The sequence below is a fragment of the Mus caroli genome, chromosome 2, assembly GCF_900094665.2.
Source record: "Mus caroli chromosome 2, CAROLI_EIJ_v1.1, whole genome shotgun sequence".
Lineage (NCBI taxonomy): Eukaryota > Metazoa > Chordata > Mammalia > Rodentia > Muridae > Mus > Mus caroli.
In genome coordinates this window covers 150148416-150172480 of record NC_034571.1, presented here as the reverse complement: position 1 = coordinate 150172480, position 24065 = coordinate 150148416, and the positions used below count along the sequence as shown (strand labels likewise).

The 24065-nt window shown below is 51.9% G+C and overlaps 1 protein-coding gene across 7 annotated transcripts in view; it reads left to right on the top strand.

Moving 5' to 3' along the window:
* Kiaa1755 (KIAA1755 ortholog) overlaps positions 1-15277 on the top strand; it is a 33139-nt gene extending 17862 nt beyond the window's left edge. For 6 of the 7 annotated variants that reach the window (XM_021156915.2, XM_029474459.1, XM_021156917.2 and 3 more), the window contains 8 exons: positions 973-1056; positions 2685-2801; positions 5476-5574; positions 6429-6577; positions 7931-8069; positions 10015-10137; positions 10732-10944; positions 14364-15260. In XM_021156915.2, coding sequence (XP_021012574.1) covers positions 973-1056; positions 2685-2801; positions 5476-5574; positions 6429-6577; positions 7931-8069; positions 10015-10137; positions 10732-10944; positions 14364-15065 — 1626 coding nt within the window. In that variant the 3' untranslated portion in view covers positions 15066-15260. Of the gene's footprint in view, positions 1-972; positions 1057-2684; positions 2802-5475; positions 5575-6428; positions 6578-7930; positions 8070-10014; positions 10138-10731; positions 10945-14363 lie in introns of all 7 variants that reach the window. The other variant, XM_021156916.2, reaches the window with a different exon arrangement.
* Positions 15278-24065: the final 8788 nt, after the last annotated feature.

Below are 24065 nucleotides of genomic sequence, written 5' to 3'. Positions count from 1 at the left end.
GAGGGAGAGGGAGAGAGAGAGAGAGAGAGCCACCTTGAGAGGGAGGGGGTGGGCAGAGGAGACTCTTCAGAGAAGTTCCCAGAGCAAATCCCTCTTGTAATCCCGGGAACAAGAGAAACATCAATGTTTTATAAGCTTGAGGAGCTGGTGGGAAGTTTTACATCCTGTGATTTAGCTCAGTATACTGTGTGTGACAGAGCAAGGAAGAGCCAGGCACCGCAAATGAAAATCAAGCCACAGACTGTGTCTTAACTCTGTCCCACAGAGAGCTGCAGGAACGTCTGGCCTGGTCTCTTCTGGCTGTGGGGTCGGACTTCTCAGGACTGCCTACTGCCTTACAGGGGCAGGCCCACGTTCTGACAGCCAAAAGTAGAATCTAGCTGTGGGTAGGGCCCCATCCGAAGGCTCAGAGAGTTCCACCAACCCTGTTTTCTGTGCAGTTCCTGCTAGAAAGGTGACATTTTCTCAAGGCCCCACTTCCACTAGGGGGCAGCATGGCTCCCGGTAGCTTGCAAGACACACAGTCTTTGACTTGATTCCAGCCGGACACAGTGAGAGAAGTCCCCGCAAAAGTTTCTCAGTGTATCCTTAGTCCTGATGGGCTCAGGAGTCCACATGGACTAAGCCCCATGTTCTGGGGTAATACAGGGCTCTGATTGGTTTAGCCTTAGGTAGCATAAACCCTCTGCCAGGGCAGAATCTTGACTAGCCAGTATGGACAATTGGGCAGACGAAGGTATGATATACCTGGCTATCTGACTTCTTGTCAGAATTGGGGAAACTGAGGCCTCAAGGAAGTCTTGCAGAACAGCTTGGATTTGCTTTCTCTTGAGGCTAGAGGCTCACTCCAAACATGCCACACAAGCCCCCACCTGGGGACCACCCCAAGCCTCTGCATGTCCCTTAGGGAGAAGGAGGAGGCAACAAGAGGGAGGGGAAAACAGCAGTCCTGAAGAGGCTCTCTCTTCACAGGATCTGGTTCCGGCCTCCATCAGTAAAGTGCTCCTCCTCGGAGAAAAGGCGTCCATTCTCCAGCTATCTGTGCTACCTGCCCAGGTGAGAGGAGCCCTGAGCAGCTACGGCAGGGGCCGGGCTTGAGTGGAGCCAGGCAAAGGGAGGAAGAACTGCATGATCGTGCTCCACTTTGAAAGCATCTTCCCTAGCCTAAGAATTGCCAGGGATGTCCCCCTCCCCCTCCCAGGAGCCATTGTCACGTGACCTCTCTGGAATCCCAGCTGTTCCTGGTGGTCACTCCCACAGGACTAAGATGCCCACAGGGCAGAGATCAACTTGCAAGCAAGACTCCATCTAGGCAGTCCCTCTCCTTTGCAGATAGGTTAGGGATAAGACCACCCAACAGCCTGACGCAGAACTGGAGTCCCCGATGCTCTGGGACCCCCCTCCCCGCATTCCCCCCCCCTCATTGATTCAGACGTTCCAGACTTAAAGGCTGTGAGAGAGCACACTGCCCCACAGGGCAGTGGGAACCGACTCTGCCTGCTGCAGGAAGTGATTCTGGAGGCCTCCTTCCTCTGGGTTAGAAAACAGGCATGGGGCCCATCAAGATGGGCCTTTACTGGTAAAGGCTCTTGCGGCCAAGCTTGACCACCTGAGTTCAACACGTGGGACCTATGGTGAAAGGAGGGAACCACCTCCTGAAAGTTGTCCTCTGACCTTCGCATGTGCTCAGTAGCAATTGTATGCACACGCAATAAAATAGCATTGATTAAAACAGAAAAGAGACACGGGGAGAGTTTAGCATTGCCTCTCAAGTTTGAACCTGCCTCCAGCATCCAGACTGGTTGCCTTGAAAATAACTCTTAAGGCCCGACATGGTGGCGCACGCCTTTAATCCCAGCACTTGGAAGGCAGAGGCAGGCGGGTTTGAGGCCAGCCTGGTCTACAGAGTGAGTTCCAGGACAGCCAGGGCTACACAGAGAAACCCTGTCTCGAAAAAAAAAACAAACAAAAAACTAAAAAACCAAAAATAACTCTTAAATCCAAGGGCCAGCCTGCCCTGGGCTAGCAGGTGGGTGCTGTGGTAGGATCTGAGTGGGCACACCCCTTGGGATCTATCCAGGTGTAGGCTCTGATTCAGGGGTTCCTGTGGGGGCTGGGATCCTGCAATTCTTTGCTCAGAGGGGATGATGGGGCTGCTGACTGTGAATGGTCCCTGGAACATCTGGGATAGCAGATGAATCCATCCCTGCACCCAAAGCCTACATATTGGGAGCTATTCCAGCTCAAACCTGAAACCTTGCTGCCTGCCAAATGCCTTCTCTGTGTCTCAGGGGACACTGTTAGGATTTGGTAACCATCAGCCCCTAGGAGGGAACAACACTGTTTATGGGTCATTTGAGAGCAGTGTGAGAACTACATACATTTCATCCCTGAGACAGCAGCGCTGAGAAAGAGTTCTGGATCAGTGAGTGCTGCAGTTGATTGATGATGTCTTCCTTGAGCAGAGACTTGGGAGTAGCAGTATGTGTGGCTTGTCTGTACCATTCCAGAATCAGGGTCTGGGTCAAAGGATTTATCAAAGCTTCCAGAGAAGACTCACCGCTCAGAACACCACTCTGGACCTTCTCCGTGGGAGATGTGGAGCCTGCACAGAGATCTAAGCAGGACCGCCTACATCTCTCGGGAGAGTCCTCTGTTCCTTCTGAGTCTCCTTTTCTCTGCAGGTGGAGGTACTGACGTCGCTGAAGGCCCTCAGAAACCACGTGGACCCTAGCCAGCTGCCGGAGGCTCTGGAGGGCCCCTTTCCCTACCACCACAGCGAATGGGTGCAATTCTTCCAGGTGTCTACCCTCAGAGCCTTCAATTTCCAACCTTTCTCCTCTCCCCTTCCCCGCCCTGCCCCATGGCTCCCTCAACCCTGCCAAGAACAGACAGTCATTCAACAAACATTTACAATGACGCTACGGAGTAGCCCCAGTACGGCTTTAGGCTCTTGAGGCCAGCTTGCTAGGATCCAGTCCAGCTCTGCTCTGTGAGTTTCCCCACCTTGTCTGGGCCGTGCCTTCCTCGTTAGCAAAGTGAGGAATGGGGAGGGTAATGAGGTCGCCTTTCCATGGGATTTTTTTTTTATGAGGGCTGAATTAATGTGAGTGACGAGCTTGGAAGGGTATCTGGCACACGTGGAAGGCTTCGGCTGTTGTCAGCTGAAAGCGGATTGATGAGCGCAGACGCGGTGGGTTAGTATGCACTGCCGCCTACAGGGCAGGGAAGGAAACTGCTCCTGGCTCCTTGCCCTGCGCCCACAGGTTTGGTGCCCAGTTTAACTCCGGAGGCCACCAGCCACCAGCGAGGCAGCAGCCATGGAATACTCTATCTTGAAGGCCCACGTAGGGCCCCTCCACCCACTGGACCTCTCAGTCAGGGTCTGCGGTTCCCTTTTGCACTGTGGCATGACCAACAGCCTCTCCCAAGTTATAACTGCTTCCAGCCAGGGTTAGGGGCAAAGTCACCCCTCCTCGGAGGACCCCTGTCTCCTCAGACAGTCTGACACCTGTTATGCAGGCTGGTTATCTGCTCTTCTTGTAGGCGATCTTGTTTGAATTGTTTGGTTTGTTTTTTCTTGTCAGTGGCCCTGGGATGTGAACAAGAGTCCCCAAGTGAGCCGGGGGAGTGGTATGCTCTGAACTTCCAGGCCCAGCCCTGTTTGTCTGAGGCAGGGTCTAGATACATAACTCAGACCATGTAGCCATATATTCTTGACTTTGTGGTCCAATTTGCCTTAAACTCAAGAGCCTCCTTCCCTCCTGAGTCCCAAGTATTGGGGTAACAGGCCTGTACTCTCATGTCCTGCTGAGTGCGGTGTAACTGTGGATTCAACCATCATGAGGATGAGAGTATTTAGCTGGGCACAGTGGCAGAGGCTTGCTGTCCATCCCTGCACCTGAGACAAAGAGTTTAAGGTCATCCTTGGCTACCTGAGACCCTGTTGCAAGAAACTAAACAAACTCAGAGAAAGCAACCAGTGAGCTGGCCCAGCGGGTAAAAGCCCTTGTCATATAAGCCTGGTGACCTGAGTTCCATCCGAGGTACCCATGCAAAGGTGGAAGAAGAGAACCAACTCCATGACACATCACACACACACACACACACACACACACACACAGCACATACACCACATACACACACACACACCACACACACACCACACACACCACACACACCACACTCTCTCTCACACACACACACATACACACACACATGCATGCACACACACACACACCACACATACACCACACACACACACCACACACTCTCTCTCACACACACATACACACACACATGCATGCACACACACACACCACACATACACCACACACACACACCACACATACACCACACACACACCACACATACACCACACACACACCACACACTCTCTCTCTCTCACACACACACACATACACACACACATGCATGCACACACACACCACACACACAAACACACACACACATGATAGAAAAACAGACAGAGAGAGGGAGAATGGTGTGCACACCCCTCTCCCAATAAAAACTAAAGAAAGAAAGAAACAAAATATGGAGGTGGGGGAGGGAGGCATTGATGCCTGGGGCCCTCTGCAGGCTTCTACTGGCATCAGGTACCTGAGTCATTGCCAGCCAATTTGTAGTCCCCAGGAAATGTGCAAGGTTCTACAGGACACTTAGCACAGGGTTTTGGGCATCCTGGCCTCGGTGTCCTGGAATCACCCGCCTGAATACGGAGAGGGGAACAGCGTCTACTCGTTTTTTCAGTGGCATGCCCTGCTCCCGGGCTCCAGGTTCCCTCTCCAGAGGCCTTCCATTAACCCCATGACCTTTGAACTTCAACTTTCAGGCTGTCCCTTTAAGGGGAATCTCACTGGGTGATCCAGAGTGTAAAACTGATGGTGATCATGATTCTGGCAAGCTCTGGGCTCTGTACTCAATTCTGTCACAAATTAGTCCATCAACCCTTCATCCTGCTGTAAAATATGTACTGTAGTTCTCACCTCCCAGAAGTACAGGGAGGCCCAGAGAGGTTGTATGCGATCTCACAGCTAGCCAATGGCTCAACTGGGCCAAGGGCGTTTCTCTAGCCCACCCTCACACCTCCATCCTACCCCTTTTGCAAAGACCCCCGGGGTCGGTGGACAGCTCAGGCCTGCCCTCTTTCTCCTCTGGCTCCTGTTCCCCCACTGCAGACCACAGTGACTTGCAGTAGTGGCACTGTGGCTTGGAGACTTGGTAGATGTTCTCAGACTGCCCCAGAGCATTGGCACATCTGTGGGGTGAGGGGTAGGATAGAGGTGAGAGGAAGACTGGGGCATGGGGGAGGGGCACTTTCACCAGCTCTCCTGATGGTTCTGATGTAGTGTAAGTACTAGAAGCACCGCCTGGTCCCTTCCACAGTCCCCCAGGGAAAGGCCTCTCCTCTCGGTTCCCTCAGGCTGAGCTCCGCTCTGGCTCCCATCCCTGCAGAAACTGGACCCGTTCCTCACTGACCTTCGCCAGGCCTCCTCCCTGCTGCAGGCTTCCATCCAAGAGTTTGAGAAGGGTGACCCCCCTGGTGGGGTGCAGGTAAACCTGGAATGCAGGGTGGGGAAGCTACCAGCACACCTCAGGCTCTAAGTACCAAGAGCGCATGAGGGGAAAGGGACACCTGGCGAGGGGCACTCTGCTTTTCACTCACTAGTTTTTAGCCAATAGTTCTTGGGTATCCACCATGCACCATGCACCCTGCTCTGGGGACCCAGCCTGAGGAACTGGCTTGCCTGCCTGTGCCCTGATAAGGGTCAGGGTACAGTGGCAGAGTGGCCATTTAAAAGGTAGTTATGAGGGATTGGGGATATAGATCAGTGGTGAGAATAATTGCCTAGCATGCCTGAAACCCTATGCTGAAAAGGAAAGAGTGGGGTGGGGGAGGGAAGGAAGACAGTACCAGTTGTGTCAGATGTTGTAAAGGTAAGATTGAGTGAGAGGAGCAAGGCGGGTGAGTGGCCTCCAGGCAGAGAGCAAGCATGTGCAACAACCGTGAGGCAGAGGGTAGCTGCATGTCTGTGGAGCAGAGTTAGGGGCAGGCTAAGAACCACATCTCTGAGAGATGGGCCCAGGAGCTGGGAGTTTGAAGCAGGGGATCATGGGGTACACCCTTTGTTGTCTTTTTTTTTTTTTTTTTTTTGGCTACAGGGAAAACCAGAGAGCATCAGAGAGCTCAACCAAGAGTCTGGGATGGGTGTTCCAGAGAGAAGAGGGAGCTAGGACCAGTGAGGTTACCATGGTGATAGGAGGGCGGTAGCTTCAGATGTGTTAGAGATTGAAGGACAGATGGAGATGCTTGGACTCAGCTGGGAAAGTCAGGCTCTCTCCCTGTGGGGATCCCTGGAAGGTGGTGAGAGGAGATTGGGCCTCAGGACACCTCCCTCTGTTGGCAGGAGGCTACCAGGTGCCTGAGCAAGTCCAAGGAGCTGATGGAGACGGTGCTGAGGGACCCGGGCCTGCTGGCTCTCCAGAGGGAAGGTGGAACTGCTCTGGCCAGCTTGCAGCAAGAGGCCAGCGGGCTAAATGCTAACCCCGATGTCAGGTATAGACACCCAGTCTCCCCTCCTTCATTCCCAGTTAGAGTTCAGGAGTGGGGCCACCCTGTGAAGAGAATGCGTAGGGTGAGGCTAGGGAAGCCACCTCCTTACCCTCTGAACCTTGGGGATAACCTCACCAGCCCCTCCTTCATCTTTAGCCAGAGACAGGCATTGAAGGACTTCCGCTCTTGTCTCCCCGCTCCACACACGGACCTCTCCCTTTTCCATCTCCTGCCCCTCACAATGTCTTGTTGTTACCCACCATGTCCCTGCCTCACCTGCTTTACCCAGCCCATCTTGACTACCTGAGGTCCCTCCAGACCTTTGACCTGCAGTTCCACCAGGGGGCGCTGTGGGCCCATGCTCACCGCGGCGCTTTGCTGTTCTGTGCTCATCCCTGCAGTCCTTGTGGCTCCCCACTCCTTCAGGAGTTTTGGACTTTTTTCTGATGAATGTCGGATCCGTGACTGGGGTCCCTTGAAAAGGCACCTTTCCTTCCATCATCTTTGTCTGAAAACCGGCTCCCAGGACGGGATGGGAGACTCCAGGTTTCTCCCTTCACCAAGCACCGCCATGGGAGAAGTCCCCTCACTAGCTGCTTTAGGTCCTCTGGCTTTGGCCAATTTAAAAATGCCTTGCAGGGCAGGTGGGCCCTAGGTTCAATGCCATTCTTGGCTACATAGGAATTTGAAACCAGCCTTTGACCCTGAGTCTCTATCCGAGACAAAAGACCATCGCTGGTTACAGCTGCTACCTCTCTGCACCTGTTCCCTGCAGAATGGAGGTCAGGAAGATAGCATGTTGCAAATGGGTAAGCGCCACCCAGCCTCCTGGGCCTGACACTCCCTTGAATGTTTCTCATGACAGAGGGAAGGTGCAAGGTCCCCTGGCTGGCCAGAACCCCCGGAAGCAGCACTAGAAAGCTTCATAGTCAGGGAGGGCCTCATGCCGGCCTGGAGTGGACTGTGAGCTCTGAGCTTCTGGAAGCCCCTGCTCAGATCACTCGCTGCTCACAGCCACTCCAGGAAGTGAGTTCTGTTACTATCCCCACTTTTCGGATGGGGAGCCAGAGACCCCCCCGAAGTGGTGATGTTGCACAAGGACCCACGCTAGCAGTTAGCAGAGCTGAGGTTCAGACTACCCAGCTTAATACTCCACCAAAAAGGAGAAGAATCATTTCAGTTCCTGTGGCACCCTCAGGTTTGCCACTGAGGCCCAGAGAAGGCTAGGGACCTGCTCTAGGTCACACAGTAAGTCAGTGGCTGGCAGCCCAGCTGTGGCCACAGATTAGGAGGGCAGGCACTTGCCTGATGAGAGCACAGAGAAGAACATCTTTTTCACCCTCTTCCCTGTCCCAGGAGCCATCTGACCGAGGCTGCTGCCCTGTACAACCTTGTGGATGGTCAGCTTCATGACTTGGTCACTGCGTCCAATCAGCTCCTCCGAAGGCTGGAGCTCCGAGTCCGCCTGGGCCACCTGGAGACTGCCATCCACGAGGTGAAGGGGATGGCATTTTTACAGGGCTCACTATGTTCTGCAGTTAACATATCACGCTGGCAGGCCTTGGTGTTTGGGGCAAGGCAGAAAACATGCATTCAACCAGTGATTAAGATACAGTCACAGGGGCTGCATTTATTGAGCACTGGCTGTGTGTGTGCCCCAGACTAGTGTACTTGTGAATATCCTTGTCTTCCAGCATGGTCTCTTATCAGTGACAAAGGAGCTTTGAGGATTCCCCACCACACATGGGGAATCCAGGGCTGGCATATGCTGCCCACTGTGGTTGCACATCTGGAGTCTGAGCCTGGAGCTGCTGGTAACCCTTCACTTAGGGGTTACCTAAAATCAACACAGCTGTCTCTGCCTTGGGCCAGGTCCTCCTGGCTGGGCACCCCCAGGTCACCTGACTGCTCAAGCCTCTGCACTCTCATTTCTAACCTTGAATTTTGTAAGTTTGTAGGAGCTTGTCAGTGCCCCCAGAGCAAGAATACCTCATTTTCTTTTCCTATCACTATGAGGAAATACCCTGGCAAAAGCAACCAGAGGGAGTTTATTCTGGCTCACAGTTCAAGGGTGTGTCATGGTGGGGAAGACAAAGACCTTGAAATGGCTGGTCATATCACATCCATAATTGGAATATACACGGCCCAGCATCCCAGCCAGGGAATGGTGCCACCCACAGTGGGCGTGTCTCCCACTTCAATCACCCAAATCAAGATAAGCCTGAGGGGCTAGTCTCCTAGCTGATTCTATACTCTGTCATGTTCAGACACACATCATAACCATCACAGCGTCAGAGGACCTTTTTATCATCCGTCCCTCAGTGACTGTTCATTCCTATCCATTACCACCCATAAACTGAAGCCAAGGGCGTCAGTGAGTTCTTGGGAGACTCTCTGCCACTGGCAGGGGTTTCTCCAGACCCAGTTATATACCCCTAAGACAGAGAACTCATCCCCAGAGACCAACCTTTTATGATCAGGTGACTGTAAGTGATCAGACTGACTCAAGTTTTACCTTCCTGTGACCTCACGCCATCTTGGCTTCCTCCCACAACCATACAGACAGAGGGTCTCCCAGGGTCAGGGCACTCAGAACCATAGCCCCTCTGTGTTGAGCTGAGTGAGGTCATTACTGGGATTTCCATCCAGGCCCATGACTGGCTGAGGACAAGAAGTCTTGGGCCCCTCAAGAGGTCAAGGGTCAGGGAGAAGGCTCAGTCAGTGAAGTGCTTTACCACAGGTACACGGTCCTGAGTTTGGTCCACAGAAGCTACATAAAACACTGGGTGTACTGCTGTGCGTTCGTAACCTCAGTACCGAGGCAGCACAGGCCGAGACTCTCGGGGCTCACTGGCCAGCCAGGCCTAGCCTAATTGGTGAACCCCAGAGCCCAGTGAGGGACCCTGTATCAGAAATAAATAAATAAATGAATGAATGAATGGATAAATAAATAAATAAATGGTGGGCAGCTCCTAAGGGAGCAACCTAGGTTGACATCTAACCTCCATATACAAGTGTACCCACATATGCATACCCACACATGCACACATATACACACATACACACATATACACATCCATACACACATATACACATATACACACACATCCACACATATACACACATATGACACACACACACATATACACATATACACACACATCCACACATACATACACATACACACATATACACACACATACACATACACACACATATGCACATATGCACACATGCACACACATATACACACATACACACGTATACACACACATATACACACATACATAAGCATACACACATACACATATACATATACACACACATACACACACACACACACACACACACATACATGTATCTACACACAATAAAGTAAGCAGGTAGCCTAATGCGGCTCCTTACCCCACATCACACTTTAACCATTGTCTTCTGCCCAGGTCAGTGACTGGATGGTGGGAGAAGGCAGCCAGAGTCTGCAGGCTCTCGCTCCTGTACATGTATGTGCAGAGACAGTAGAGAAAGTCCACGCAGAGTTTGAGGATTTCTTCCTGCAGGTTGCGGTATGTTCCAAGACCCAAGTTGCCAAGAGGGCATTGGGGTGGGGTCAGGTAGGTCCTGGATGCAGGGATGGGAAAATGCAAGGGAGATTCCAGGAGCAGCAGGGAGCAGCCTGGACCACAGAGCCACCACCTTAGGTTCTGCCTCCTCCAGGAAGTCCTCCAAGACCTAGTACCAAGAAGTCAGAATCCCTGGTGGTTTCTCAAAATGCAGGTTCCGAGGCCCAAACCTAAGCTTGCTGGGTCAGCATAGAAAGACGGGATATCACATTTGTGATGACACAGGAGGCCTTGGGCTGTCACAGCTCTCAGAGAACTCCGGACACTGGAGGATGGAGCTAGCCTGGACACAGCAGAGAGGGCTGTTGGGGATCGAAGCCTCTGACCCAGGCATGAATGTCACAGAAACTTCCCAAAGACTGTGAACTTCCCGGGCAAAGGCTGGGATGTGTGTGTTGGGTGTGTGACAACTCCTGTGTTAACCTTTGGCCGTGGGCTGAGCTTTGTAGCTAGGGAAACTGAGGCTCGTGGTCCATGGAGACTCCTGACTGCTGGGTGGATCCTCAGGTAGGAGTTGAATGTTCTTTTCCTTCTCAGGCCCAGTACCGCCAGGGCCTTGACCTGTCCAAGCAGGCGGCCCAGCTGGGAGCTGCAGAGGAAGGAGCAGGTGAGACGGGGCTCCCAGACCTGGTGGCCTTCGCCTCCACCCAGCAGGCCTTCCAAGCTAGGCTGACACACTTCTACATGGCCGCTGAGAGGCAGCGCACTGACCTGGAGACCCTGCTCCATCTCCACCGCTTCAGAAGGAAGGTAAGTGTGCCTCCTGGGCCATCCGCACAAAGCTCCACCCTCCCGCTGGGGTGGCACAGGGTCAGGGAGGTCTGGACACAACACTAGGCACCTTGTGAGAGCCATGCCCACAGTGGTGAGAGGGGAGAGGTGTGACATGGGGCGTGCCTGGGTCCTTCTCCAAGAGAGGCAGAATGGCAGCAGGTATCCTTATCTAAGTAGGCATGGTGTGGGCGGAAGTGTTTAAGTCAGAAGGGACAGCAGCCTGAGTGTACACCTGTGAGTGAGTTCTTCACACCTGTGGGTGAGTTCACACCTGTGGGTGACTCAGGGCCACCTGCATTGCGCCCAATTTACAGGTGAGGAAACCAAGGCTCAGAAAAAGGTCAGCTACTGAGGTAGGACTGAGCAGTGGCTGAGTAGGATTTGACGTCCGAGTTTCACCTCCTAAGTCCACATAACCACCATCACCACCCCCATTTTTCTAATGGAAAAACTGAGGTCTATAAACCAAAAAAGCAGGCTGGGAGGGCTGGGACCCAGCTAGACAGGAAGCCACATGGCTGCCTTATGCCCTCAGCTGCCCCTTGAACTTGCCAAGAGGGACAGGGCGTGGGTGGAGCTTGACCTCGCCCCAGCTGTTGGCTGGCTGGGTATGAAGGGACAGATTGGAACATAGGGAGGCTTCAGAGGACAGTAGGAGGGACCCAGACAACTCACGCATGCCTGGGGACCCGGAGGACAGGGCTTCTCTGTCTCCTCGGGTTAGGGACAAAGCAGGCAGATGTCAACAGTGGCAGTGAAGGGACACCCTCCCCCTCCCCTGCCATGGAGAACATGGGAGAGCAAAGTCCGGAACCCAGAGACATGGGCCACCTGTGCCCATATAGGCCGAGAAAGCACCACTGCTGCCCCCACTGCTCTGAGCCTCCGCTTCTGTTGATAATAAAAGTGGCTAGTGCTGATGTTGGGTTCCTGGTGCCAGCCTCTGTGCCAATCATTGTCACACCAACCCTATGCTGAAAACAGAGAGGTTAGACGACTCACCCAAAGCCACACAGCTGGCAGGTGGCAGGCCTGCAATTCAAACCCAGACCTTGGGCTTGAATGTATTCCCAGCCGGATGGTAGGAGAAGCAAATTAGAGCTGAAGAGAAAGAAGGCTCAGTGGTTGTGAGCACTGGTTGCTCTTCTAAGAAGACTCAGGCTTGATTCCCAGCATCCACATAATGGCTCACAAAGGGCCATAACTCCCATTTCCAGGGAATGCAACACACTCTCTGGCTTCCCTGGGCGCTGGGCGTGCACTCGATGCACAGACATTCATGCAGGCAAGATACTCTCTTGTGAAAAGTAAAATTATTATTATTTTTAAGACAGAAAAGCAGAGTAGATGCAAGGAACCCCCCAGAGCAATGTATCTCGCGTCAAGGGCATCTGGAAGCCTCTCTCTGCCCAGTGATTGCTGCCCACTTCCTCCCTGAGACCTTCCCCCCAAATCAACCAAACTCCCTAGCACTGCAGCTTTTGAGCCTGCTATTCCTAGCGCCTGGAAAGCTTTTCCTTGGCTGGTGAAGCTGAGGCCTGTCCAGATTGCTATACCTCCCATGCTATAGCTTCACAGTGCTCCCAAGGACCTGATATAACCCTGCAGCGTGTCACTCGCTTGTCCCTGATGTGCCCTATGGGTTGTGAGTTCCCTGAGGCTGCGGAGCATACTTGGTGTTCATAGAGAGTCAACCTGACTTGGGCCAAAAGGAGGAAGAGAGAAGAAGGCAGCCTGGGCCCGAGAAAAGGTAGCACTCCTCCAGGTTGGAACAGCATCGTGGAAGGGGGAAGGCCTGACTGTCCCCCTGTCCACCACTGGCGGTTTGATCAAGGCTGGACACACCAGTGCTCTGACTGCTCCTCTGTGTGACTGAGGAGTTGGATATGGTGTCTGAGTCACTGGCCGTGACTGTCAGACTTGGCTGAGAGGATGGAGCCACAGACAGGACTCTGCCCAGGTGGGGTGCCCAGGCACTGGACCTCCTGCCCTAAATAATCCTAACTTGATTCACCGCTAAGGGAGATTTATGATGCCGTGAGTTTTGAATGCTACCGTGAATATGAAGCCATTTATCTAAAGACAAGCTCCCCTGATCCACACACATAAAGACGCCTCCTCGCAGCAAATGGTTCTGCTATCCCCTGGCCAGTGGCTTGCTGTCGGCCCTAAATAAATGGAGAGATTATCCTTTGCATGAGCTACTGTAGCAAGCCAGAGGGTTATGGGGGTAGGATGAGGGGGGGTGTCAGGAAAAGGCAGAATCACATGACGGACAGAGGCCCAGCTGGTGTACGGGCTGTGGGGACTGCTGGACTGACCGCCCATCCTTACCTGAACCAGCTTTTCTATGGGTGCAGAGAACAGAACTGTAGGGGCAGACCAGATCTGGGATGGGACTCCAGCCCCTCCTTGCCTCATAGCATGACTTGGGGCAAGTGGTTTTGGTGCATTGAGCCTCAGTTTCCCACTTTGTGAAATGGGCTGTAAACCAGCTCATAGTAGGAACACAGGACACTCGTGGAACCGGGCAAACAGGTGATACTTGGGATGTATTAGGGACGGTCCTCAGTGTCTCAGCTTCCCCGGCCCCCAGGCTAAGAATTAAAGCTAAAGTCTCAAGCCAGGTAGGGAAATGCTCTACCACCAAGTCACACCCCTTTTCATTTGGAGACAGACTCTTCTTAAGTTGCCCAGGCTAGATTTGAACTCGCTCTATAGCCCACGAAGGCTTTGAATGTATCATCTTCTAGCCTTGACTTTCTGAGTGGCCAGGACAGTCTATACTCAGTTTGTGTGTGTGTGTGTGTGTGTGCCACCCTTGTGCCTTTGGAGGTCAGACCTCAGGTTCTTGACTTCCACAATTTTTGAAACAAAAAAATGTTTGTCTTGTCATTTGCCCCCAAGCATACTGGGCTAGCTGGCCCTAGAACTGGTGGGCGGGGTTGTTCTGCCTCAGCCTCCCATCCCACATCATGGGCACTGAGATTTCAGTTGTAAGCTCCACCCGGCAGCCTTACATGGGTTCTGGGGATTTGAACTCAGGTCCTCAGACTTGTGCTGCAGACACATTACCCACTGAACCCTCTCCCCATCCCGGCGCTCAGTCTAAAGAGGGTTTTCCTGGTCATTTCTGGAGCTCTTGATTGACAGTATGCCCTGCTGGTCTGTGGATCTGTTAGAAGGGGCCTGAAGAGCCCGGGGTTACTAGAGGCTACTTGCAGGAGGGTGGGCATCCCCATGGAGCCCACAGGAAAGGAGGTAGTGGTCCTCACGGTGAGCAGATTGTTGTCAGATGCATGCTAGTTCACTCAGCCACACTGTCTCAAAAGCCACTGCTCAGAGATGCATCATCTTTCCAGAGCCCCCACCTCCCTTTCTCTTCCTGTCCTTAGATGTCCCGGTTCCACATGGACTGCCAGAACCTGCTGACCCAGCTCAGCCTGGGCAAGGCCGTGAAGGCCAGCCCTGGGGACCAGTTGCACCTCCGTCTCCACTGCTACCTGAAGCGCCTGGCTTCTGAGTTCCAGACGGAGAAACTCCTGGCCATGAAGCTCCAGGTGGCCTCCCTGAGCCAGCCTGGCCTGGGCCAGGAGGTGTGGGAAGAGGCCCAGGAGCGGCACCAGGAGATCCAGAGCTTGCTGAAGAAGGCACTAGCCTACTGCCCATGCCCAGAGGTTCCAGCTACCCAAGTGGCACTCATAGACCGAAGCAAGCCAGTGGCTAAGGGTCAGGGTCTGCCTAGAGAAGTGGGTTCCAAATGGGACAGGTCTCTACAGGACTCTCTGGCTGTGGATCGTGTGTTCAAATCCCAGCGGTCTCCCCGGACCCCTCAAGGGGAGCAGAGCAGAAACATGTGGGCAGGCCTGCTGTCCCCAGAACCTGGCCAGTCTGGGGACACTGAGGAAGTCAGGGGCACCCCCAAGCTCCCCGATCCCACCCTGGAGCGGCTCCTTGCCTCCCTCTTCTCCTGGCCCCACCTTCCCAAGCAGAGCAAGGCCTCCCGTCCGACTGGGGGAAGCTTTTCCTCAGAAGGGACAGGATCACAGACATCCCTGGAGGACTCACCCCACACAAGTCCTCCTGCGTCCCTCTAACTGGACCTGAGCCACCACACCAGCTCTGGGGGCTGTGACAGGATTGACAGAGGGATCTTCAGAGCCCATGCCACCCCATCAAACATGGCCATGGTGCAATATTAAGACCACCTTCTGGCTCCAGAAAGCTCCAAGACAATGGATTGTTACCCACACTGAACAGTGCGTGTGGGAATTAGAATCCAGACTCAATAAAAGGAGATTTTTTTTTTTTTTTATTGAGGGTTGAGACTGCAGAGTCTTCTACGGCAAAGCTGGCCAGGGTCACCTTGTCAAGGAATTGTCCTTAGGCAGCCCAAACTGCCACTCACTTGGATAACAAAGTAGTGGGCGGGGCCTCTTGTCTTGAGCCCCAGATTAACGGACCCTAAGACAAGGACTTAGCATTTGGCAGTGACCCCAGGAGCCACCAGGAGGAGGATAGGCAGAGGGAGGGAATTTAAGGGCATTTGTCAGGCAAGTTCCATCCAGCTGAGGCCAGTCAGGAGACAGCAAGGACAACAGCTGGACTCTTGAGACGCCCGTCTGAGGTGGAGCATCACAGCAGGCATACTCCCAGGAGCTGGCTCTGGTGGGCAAGGGCAGCAACCTGGAGGGGAAGAAACTGGTTGATGCAGAGTTCTCCCCAGGGACCAGGGTCCCCAGCTCAGACTCAAAGAACCACACCGAATCTTGTCCTTGCGGTCCATCGACACCCCAGGGAGTGTTACCTCATCTCCAAGTCCCACTTTCAGTGCCAGCTGTGCTGAATCATCAGGGGAAATGGTGGAGGGGGTGGTACAGACTTTGAAAACTGGTGAGGGTGGGTACAATGGACAAAGACGATTAGAGCTACAGCACCTAGCTTTTTACAGGACTGCATAGCGCCCCCTAGTGCCACCTTTAAGCACTGACATACTGGAACTATTCACAGGGCTCTAAATCAGTCTTCACTTCTGAGATGGCCTCCTGGCAGCCCCAGCTGACTTTCCAAGCCCTGAGAGAAGAGTAGGATAGCTATTCTGCCACCAGTGAGGATGAGACAAGGATAGAGAAAGCCTGAACAATGCTTGGGAGGATGAGGTGCCTCAGGAGACATCTCAGCCCCACACAGCTTCAAGGATCTTCTCTAAGACTGTGGATTTCTCTAAGCACAGCCTGAGGTCTGCCTGCTTCAGACCCACCAGTGAAGGTGATTGTAAGGAAGGATGCCCAGGGACTGGCACCCCCTCTATAGACACACTAAAACCAGGCTCTGAGCCTGGGGGGGGGGAGGCTGAAGGCTGTACTGGGGCCACCTGCTCCATGTTTTCTAGGTGGTTGCAGTCTAATTTGCTGCTCTCACAGATTGCCATGGGCTGTATGACTTACAAACAATGGAAGTTTTTTTGGATTGACAGTTTTAAGGACTGGGAAGTCCAAGATTAAGGGGCTGCCTCTTGTGAGAACCACCTTCAGTGCAGGTGTCACCTGTAGATGGAGCTTAGGTGAAGAGGGGGAAGGGCCAAACACATCCTTATGAGAAGGCCACTCCCATGTTAATCTTGAAGGAGGACAGCGTGCATCCTTTTGACCTTTCCGCCTCCATCTCTCAAGTTTCCAACACTTGAATTTCCGGGGACTCTGGAAACCTAGGGTGGTTCCCTCGGGAAGTTCTTGGGGCTCCAGACTCCAGGCAGCTCAGCTTAGCATTCCTCACCCAAGCCCTGCATCCAGAAGGCTGAGGATGCTCCAGGAATTTGATCAGCCATCTCCATCCAAGCCTGTCACCCCAGAGGGGGGCCTAAGGCTCTTAAGCCGTTGTTACCATAGCAACAGCATCCAGCCAGCGGAGACCACAGGCTTGGTGCAGGAAACCTGGGGAGAAAGAATGCAGACTGCCTTTAGCTAGACCCACAACCACTGCTGGGAATGAGGACAGGATGAGGGTGAGGGGAAGGATGGGTGAGCCTAGGATCGTTGAGTAGGAGGGGGCCCCCAAGGTCTTGCACATTCTCCTGTTTCCAAAAAGGGTTGAATCTCAATTACTGACCTGCTCACAGGGAGAAGGGGTACAGACATAGAATATGGGTGAATGATATTCAAAAACGAGGAGGGGCTGGGTAGGTGGCTCAGTGGGTGAACTGCTTGTAAAGTTCTTACCATGCAAGCATCAGGTCCCCAGTGTGGCGTGGCAGTACATGCCTATCAGCCTGAGCAGTGGGACGGAGGAGACAGGCAGGTCCCCAGGCTCACTGGCCAGCCAGCCTAGCTGAATCAGTGAGCCCCAGGTTCCGTGAGAGACAGAGCAAGGTAGGGAGAAAGAACACAGTCGTCCACGTATGGCCTCCATGTGTACAGGCGATAGCTCTCAAATGCACGTGCGTATACCCGCAAGAATTTAACAATTAAAAAATACAAGGAATCAGCTGTCGTTCTGGTTGCATCCAGCTTTGTGCTGAGATCTTTAAAACCTCTGCAAGTCTGCTCAGCTGACTGACTGCATCCCTACAGCCCTGTGGATAGGAATGGCATCAATTTCCTATCATTTTCCAGAGGAGGAAGCCAAGACTTCTAGGGGCATAGGGATGCCTTGTTTGATGTCACAGCGAGTGACTGATGTGGACCTTACATCGGACACGGATGCCTTGGCCACCGCAGGCAAGCTGGAGCTGATTGCTGGGTGGCTGTGGGTTTGTCTCTCTTGTGCTCCTGTTGTCCTTGGCCATAAGCATGTGCTGGGAGTCATGGTTCTCTGGGCAGTACTTACACCAGGACCTCTGGTGGAACAGGAGCAGACCTAGAGAATGGTTAACGATGAGTTGACTGCCCAGGCTGCATCAGTCACAGGCTGTGTGTCCTTAGCCAAATGAAGTACCTCTCTGTTTCTTGGTTTCCTTACTTGTAGATTGAAAACTGCAGGGCCTCGGAGACTTGCTGGGAGTTGGCTTGTGGGAATTCCTCAGATAGACACTGGAACATAGTAACTCCTCACTAAATGAGCAAGGTAGGGAGCAAGAACACAGTCGTCCACGTATGGCCGACTAGCTATGGTATAGCTAGATGTGTAACTTTGGCACCAGCCCAGCCAGCCCCTGCTATTGTTACCTGGAATATCCAGGAAGCTCTCTTTCCAGAGCCCCAGCGAAATCCCCTACTCACACCCCAACTCTGTCTTTCCAAGTCATGTGGCTTCCTGTGTTTTCTGAATCCCCAGTAGACTCTTGAAGACCACAGGGACTTAATTTATTGGCAAGGTGGAAACATGGCAAAGAGTTCCCATGCATGCAAAGTAGCCCCATGGCCACAGCTTCAAATAGCAAAGCCTTGTCCCCAGAGGCTGCTCTGAGAGATGGAGGCTGTGGTGTTCCTCCATGGGACTTTAGGCAAAGGTTTATAGCCTGCTGTGGGGGAAGAAAAGTGGAGCTCATACAGACCCTTAAGTAGGCCAGAGATGTGACCAATTATCCCACTGTCTCAGGGCCCCTTTCCTGCCTGAGGAAACGGGAGGCTGGGGACAGCTGAAGAATCATAGCCTGAGATGTCAGAGCAACCCTGGGCAAGTGGCTCCTTATCTCTGATGGCCAGACTCCCTCATTTATCAAATGGGTGCTCTGGATTGGATGGAAACCCTTTCCACCCTGGGAAACACAAAGCCTTGAACCCAGGCTCCCTAGCCTGGTGTTTTCAGTAGAAGGCTACTCTCCATATTCCCATCTGTCAAATGGGTTGACAAGCCTGCTGGGTCAAGACACTGATATCTGGATCCCCGCACTCAGCACTAAGCCTTTCTGTGGTAGTAAAAAATTAATTGGGGGTCACAAACCTTTATAATAAGCCTTAGCCAGCACTAGAGCTGAGCGGATACCAACCTTCTGAGCTACCTTGTCTATTTCCCAGTCAATAGCCCTGAGCTATGACTTAACATGTTCTACTGGGCCCCTCTTATCAGACTGCCCAGCCCTCATGGCCAGTTCTCACCATCTCTTACCCCACGGAATCATCGTCTCTCTCCTTTACTTCTCTCCTCATAGGTCTCTGTGTCAGACCCTCAGACCCTTAGACCCTCAGACCCTAAGACCCCCCCACACACTTGGGAATGGAAGCTCTGCCTACGTCTCTTCTGTCCAGCTGCAGGATGTTGGCATCTTTATTCAAGGAACAAGGTTACAGAGCCTCATTTGGGGTGTGTGAGGATCTCCTTGTCCCTGGGGGTGACCTGACCTTGGGGGCCAGTGTTTAGCATTATAAAGCACGCCCCAACGCCTTTCCTTTCTGCAGCCATCAGTCCTGTGAAGGGGCAAAGCTTTGAGTGTGATCTTGGCAGAGGTGGGGACAGAGACAGGACTGAGCCCAGAGGGAAACTGAGGCCCTGCACAGTGCTTTTCCATGTGGCTATTTCCTCTTCCGATGTTCACCTCCGCCCCGATGGTATTGCAGTTATCCTCTGAGACACTCCCATTTCCCAGACAAGAAGGTGGATGTCTGGATAGGGAGACTTGTTCAAGGGCAGATATCTGGGAAAGGGATGGAGAGAAGGGAGCTGGGACCCACATATCTGAGCAGTGTGGCATCTGGGACAACAAGGAGTCTGACCAGAGAGAGCCATCTACTCTGGGGTAGTCAATACTTACTCTGAGCCCAATAACTGCTCACTCCAGATGTAGAGGGGACAGCTGGTCCGGGTCAAGGCACAGTCTGCCCTCAAGAAATAGGGCTGTGTTGTTCCCAGGGGTTGTAAGCTGGCTCCCTGCCCAGGACAAACCGTCCAGCCCAGAGCCCCACCCTCACCCAGCTGAAAAATAGCGCAATCCATGTGAGCCAGCAGGACCCTGAGGACAGCAGCAGCCCGGAGGCTCGGGTGACTCTGGAGGGTGAACACTGACCTCCTCAGGCCTCACTGTCCCCATCCACGAAATGGGGGTGCAATGCTGAGATAGACTCAGAAGCACCCAGTTAGTCTCCACACCTGGCCCCTGGTTCACAGCTCCTGAACCCCAGCAGGTCTCCAGAGAGTGTGAATGGGGAATACGATCAACAACCCTTAAAAATCCCATCTGTGGACCAAGGAAGACAGAGGGACTGAAAGTCACACTGGTCGCCCACAGCCTTTGGCTCACCAGTGAGAGCCGCCTTATGTGATCTTTGTAAAGAGTCCAAGGCCTGGGTCAGGGAAGCTGACACAGGCTGGACACTGAGGAACAGAGGAAGATGGAGAGCCCAGCTGGGCACAAGGCTTTTTGCCTCTTGGCTTGCCTTGTTCTTTCCATAGCTCCCATCAGGACATCCCTCTTTACCGTTGTAGTTGGCCTGGACGTACAAGTGTGTTCCCAAGTTCTGTGATCTGTCTCGGCAAAGAGATGAAGCCCAAGGAGGGGCGTGGGGTCCCCAAGTCACAGATCAAGGCAGGTAATTGGCATCCAAAGTTGGAACTGTCCTGTGAGCCCAAGCTGGTGGCCTACACCATCCAACTCTGACCCTAGAAAGACAGTACCACCCTGACCTGAGTTGAAGAATGCCCACCCAGGGTCCATCAGAGAACTGGTAGTTTATGGAAGAACCCTATGGCTTTAGCTTTTTTTTTTTTTTTTTTTTTTTAGAGAGAGAGATCTAGTGGCCTGTGGTGAAGGACTGACTTTCTGAGGGAGTGGAGGCAAGATGGCAGGGTGGCCTCTGGGTATTGTCACTTGAAGCTCCCTTCTTCCCTCCCCACCCTCCCTCCCTCTCCACACACTAACAACCCATTCTGGCACGGAGGAGAGAAACGACATGCCCCTGAACCCCTCCAGAACTCTAAACACACAGTAAAAATAGAAGGAAAACTTACATGAAAACATCATTAAAGAGCCTTTTAAAGATGGTGCCGACTTGTCCAAGAACAGAACTGAGCCCAGTTGCTGCCGAGTGGCTCTGGCTGCTTCTGGCTGCAAGAGACAGGCCATTGTACCATGCCCAGAGACTCAGCTGCATAACAGGAGGTGCACATACTTCTCCTCCTTCTTCTCCTCCTCCTCCTCCCCCTCCCCCTCCCCCCTCCTTCTTCTTTGTCATCTCGTGTAGGCCAGTCTCTAACTCATGTCTGGTCCAACTGCATCCGCATCCCAAGTGCCATATCACAGGCACTCACCACCGTGCCCAGTTTTATGCAGCACTGGGGATCAAATCCAGGGCTTTGTGCGTGCTAGGCAAATTCTCTCTACCTGGGGAGCCTCGTCCTCAACCTCGCATTAGCCACATGGGCATTGCTGTGCAAAGCACTGGGCAGAGAAAATTGCGAAGGAGATGGAGTTGTCTCAGCTAAGGTTTCTGAGGGTTTGGTCCATCATGGCGGGAGGCACGTTGGAGCAAAGCAGTTGACATCTCCAGAGCCAGGAAAAGCAGAAGCACGAGAGTGGGCGTGGCTGGGGATGACACGCCCCCAAGCATGCAACCCCAGGGACTTCCGTCTTCAGCTAGGTCTATTTCCAAATTTTCCAGAACCTTCTAAAACAGCACCTTCAGCAGGGGAAGCAGCCATCAAACATCTACCCATGGAATCATTTCAGCATCATTGCTGACGCTGTGATGTAATACCCCAGCCAAAGCAGCCTGGGAAGGAGGATTTATGTTAGCTCACGATTTTCAAGGTATAGTCTGTTAACAACAACGGGAGTCACGGCGGCTGGTCACATCCTGGCTGGTCACATCCACAGTTGAAAGCAGAGAGAATGAATATATAAGGTTTTCAGTACTCTCTCTCCTCTTCACAAAGTCCAGGACTCAGCCCAGGAAATTGTGCCTCCCACAGGGTGTAGGGTAAGGGTGGGTCCTCCACCTCCATCAGTCCTATTAAGACGCCCCCTCTCCCAACAGACATGCCCTCCAGCCAACCGGAAAGCCTGCTGCACAGCCTTCATTGTGATTCTCTTCTCAGGGGACTCTAGACTCTGTCCAGGTGCCACTTGAAACTGAGCATCATCACCCGCTGCTACAGGACGTTACCAGCCTTGTGCGGGATGACTCTGTGCTGAGCACAGTCTTTAGCTCTGCCAGTAACAAGGCCCTGAACCTGTTCTCAACCGCGACAGAAGCTTCCCCACGGCTTTGTAATAAATCATACAAAGTCGCTTTCTCTGAAATACCAACTGGGAGCCGTCCAAACACACAGCTCCCAAAATAGCTAAAGCTCATGGTTTTATCACTGGATAGTTCGAGACTGAAGGAAAAGTCTAGTTATACATAGACTTAATCTTAGGCCTAACCAAATGTTTATTAAACGGGAGGTTAACTTTGAGTTTACTTGTGAAATAGTAAGGTGACTGATAAAAGGCGGTGGCTCTCAATGTGTGGGTTCCACATCAGATATCCTGCATATCAGATATTTACATTATGATTCATAACAGTACTAAGGTTACAGTTATGAAGTAGCAATGAAGTAATTTTATGGTTTGGGGGTCACCACAACATGAGGAACCGTATTAAAGGGCCACAGAATTAGGAAGGTTGAGAACCACTGCCCAAGGTGATAACTTGCAGAATGGTTTCAGTCTATAACTTTCAAATATTAATTTTGAATTAATTAATTGAAATTAAAGCTGGGGGAACCTTCCTTTTATTATATGGGTTTTCAGAAATATTCTTATTTTAGATTTTTTTTTTGGGGGGGGGGTTTTCGAGACAGGGTTTCTCTGTATATCCCTGGCTGTCCTGGAACTCACTTTGTAGACCAGGCTGTCCTCGAACTCAGAAATCCACCTGCCTCTGCCTCCCAAGTGCTGGAATTAAAGGCATGTGCCACCATGCCGAGCTTGAATTAATTTATTTTTATTGTGTATGTGTGCATAGGATGTGTGTTGCCGGGTGCACATGTGCCCTGGTGGTGGTCAGAGGTCAGCTTTTAGAAGTTGGTTGTCTCCCTCCACTGAGGGTTCCTGGGATTGACTTCAGGTGGTGAGACTTGTAGGGCGGGTGCTCTCACTCACTGAGACATCTGGCCAGATGTTCTTAATATGAGATTGATAAATATAAGCTCTCTACAGGTCCAGTGTAAGTTTTTATTAAGGCCATTACAGATATGGAAATATAGATGTATATCTTTATGTTAAATGTCCTTCTCATAACGGAATTTCCAGGAGAATTCAGTCCTTATAAAGAGTAGCTTTCAAGACTCGGTAAGCTTACCCTGAATGTAATAGGAAAGAGGATTATTATTAAGGCCTATCAAAAAGAGAGAGCTACAGTCTAGCACTTAAAGGTGACTAGAGTGTTAATGTTTGCTTTTGTTAAGTGCTCAAAAGTTTTCTAAGCTGATTTGGCCAGGCAAAGTTAAAAATGGAAATGTAAAATATGCATTTTTATACTGACCTACATTTAGAGATTTTTTTTGCAGGGTTTCTGGGTTTTGTTCCCTATGTAATGATATATATTTTTGTCAGTGTGGAAATGGACTGAATTTGCAGCTTGACTAACAAAGCCGCCCCTCAGCATTAACTGGTTGTTGGATAGGTTGTGCATTTTGTTACAAATAACGCGCTGAAAGTGGATAATTTAATATCTAACTTGGTGTGTATTTACATTTTTAAATCATCAAGACCTCGTGTTTTATTTGATCTATTATAAAGTGATTTTAGCGCATTGAGTTCTATATATCCGTGGTTAGAAATACATGGAGTGGTGAGTCTGAGATCTACTCCATTTATTTATCATGTGTATGTTTCGTGTGCACATGAGCATGCCACAACCCATGTGCCAGAGGGGAGCTTCCAGGAGTCACTTCTCTCCTTTCACCACGTGGGTTCCAGGAACTAAACTCAGGTCATCAGGCTTGGTGGCAATCACCTTTGTTTTCTGAGCCACATTGGCAACCCTTTATCTCTATATAATACCAAAGCTCACAGAGGTAAAAGCATGTAAATTTGATGTGTGCAAAATGACTAGTAAGTGCTCTCTTTTATATGATATGTTTTATATTTAGATTTTTAACACATAAAAGAGCCAAGGAAATTCCCCCTGGAGTTTCTGCCATTATTAAATCAGTGCTGTTTAGACTACAGGCTCACCATT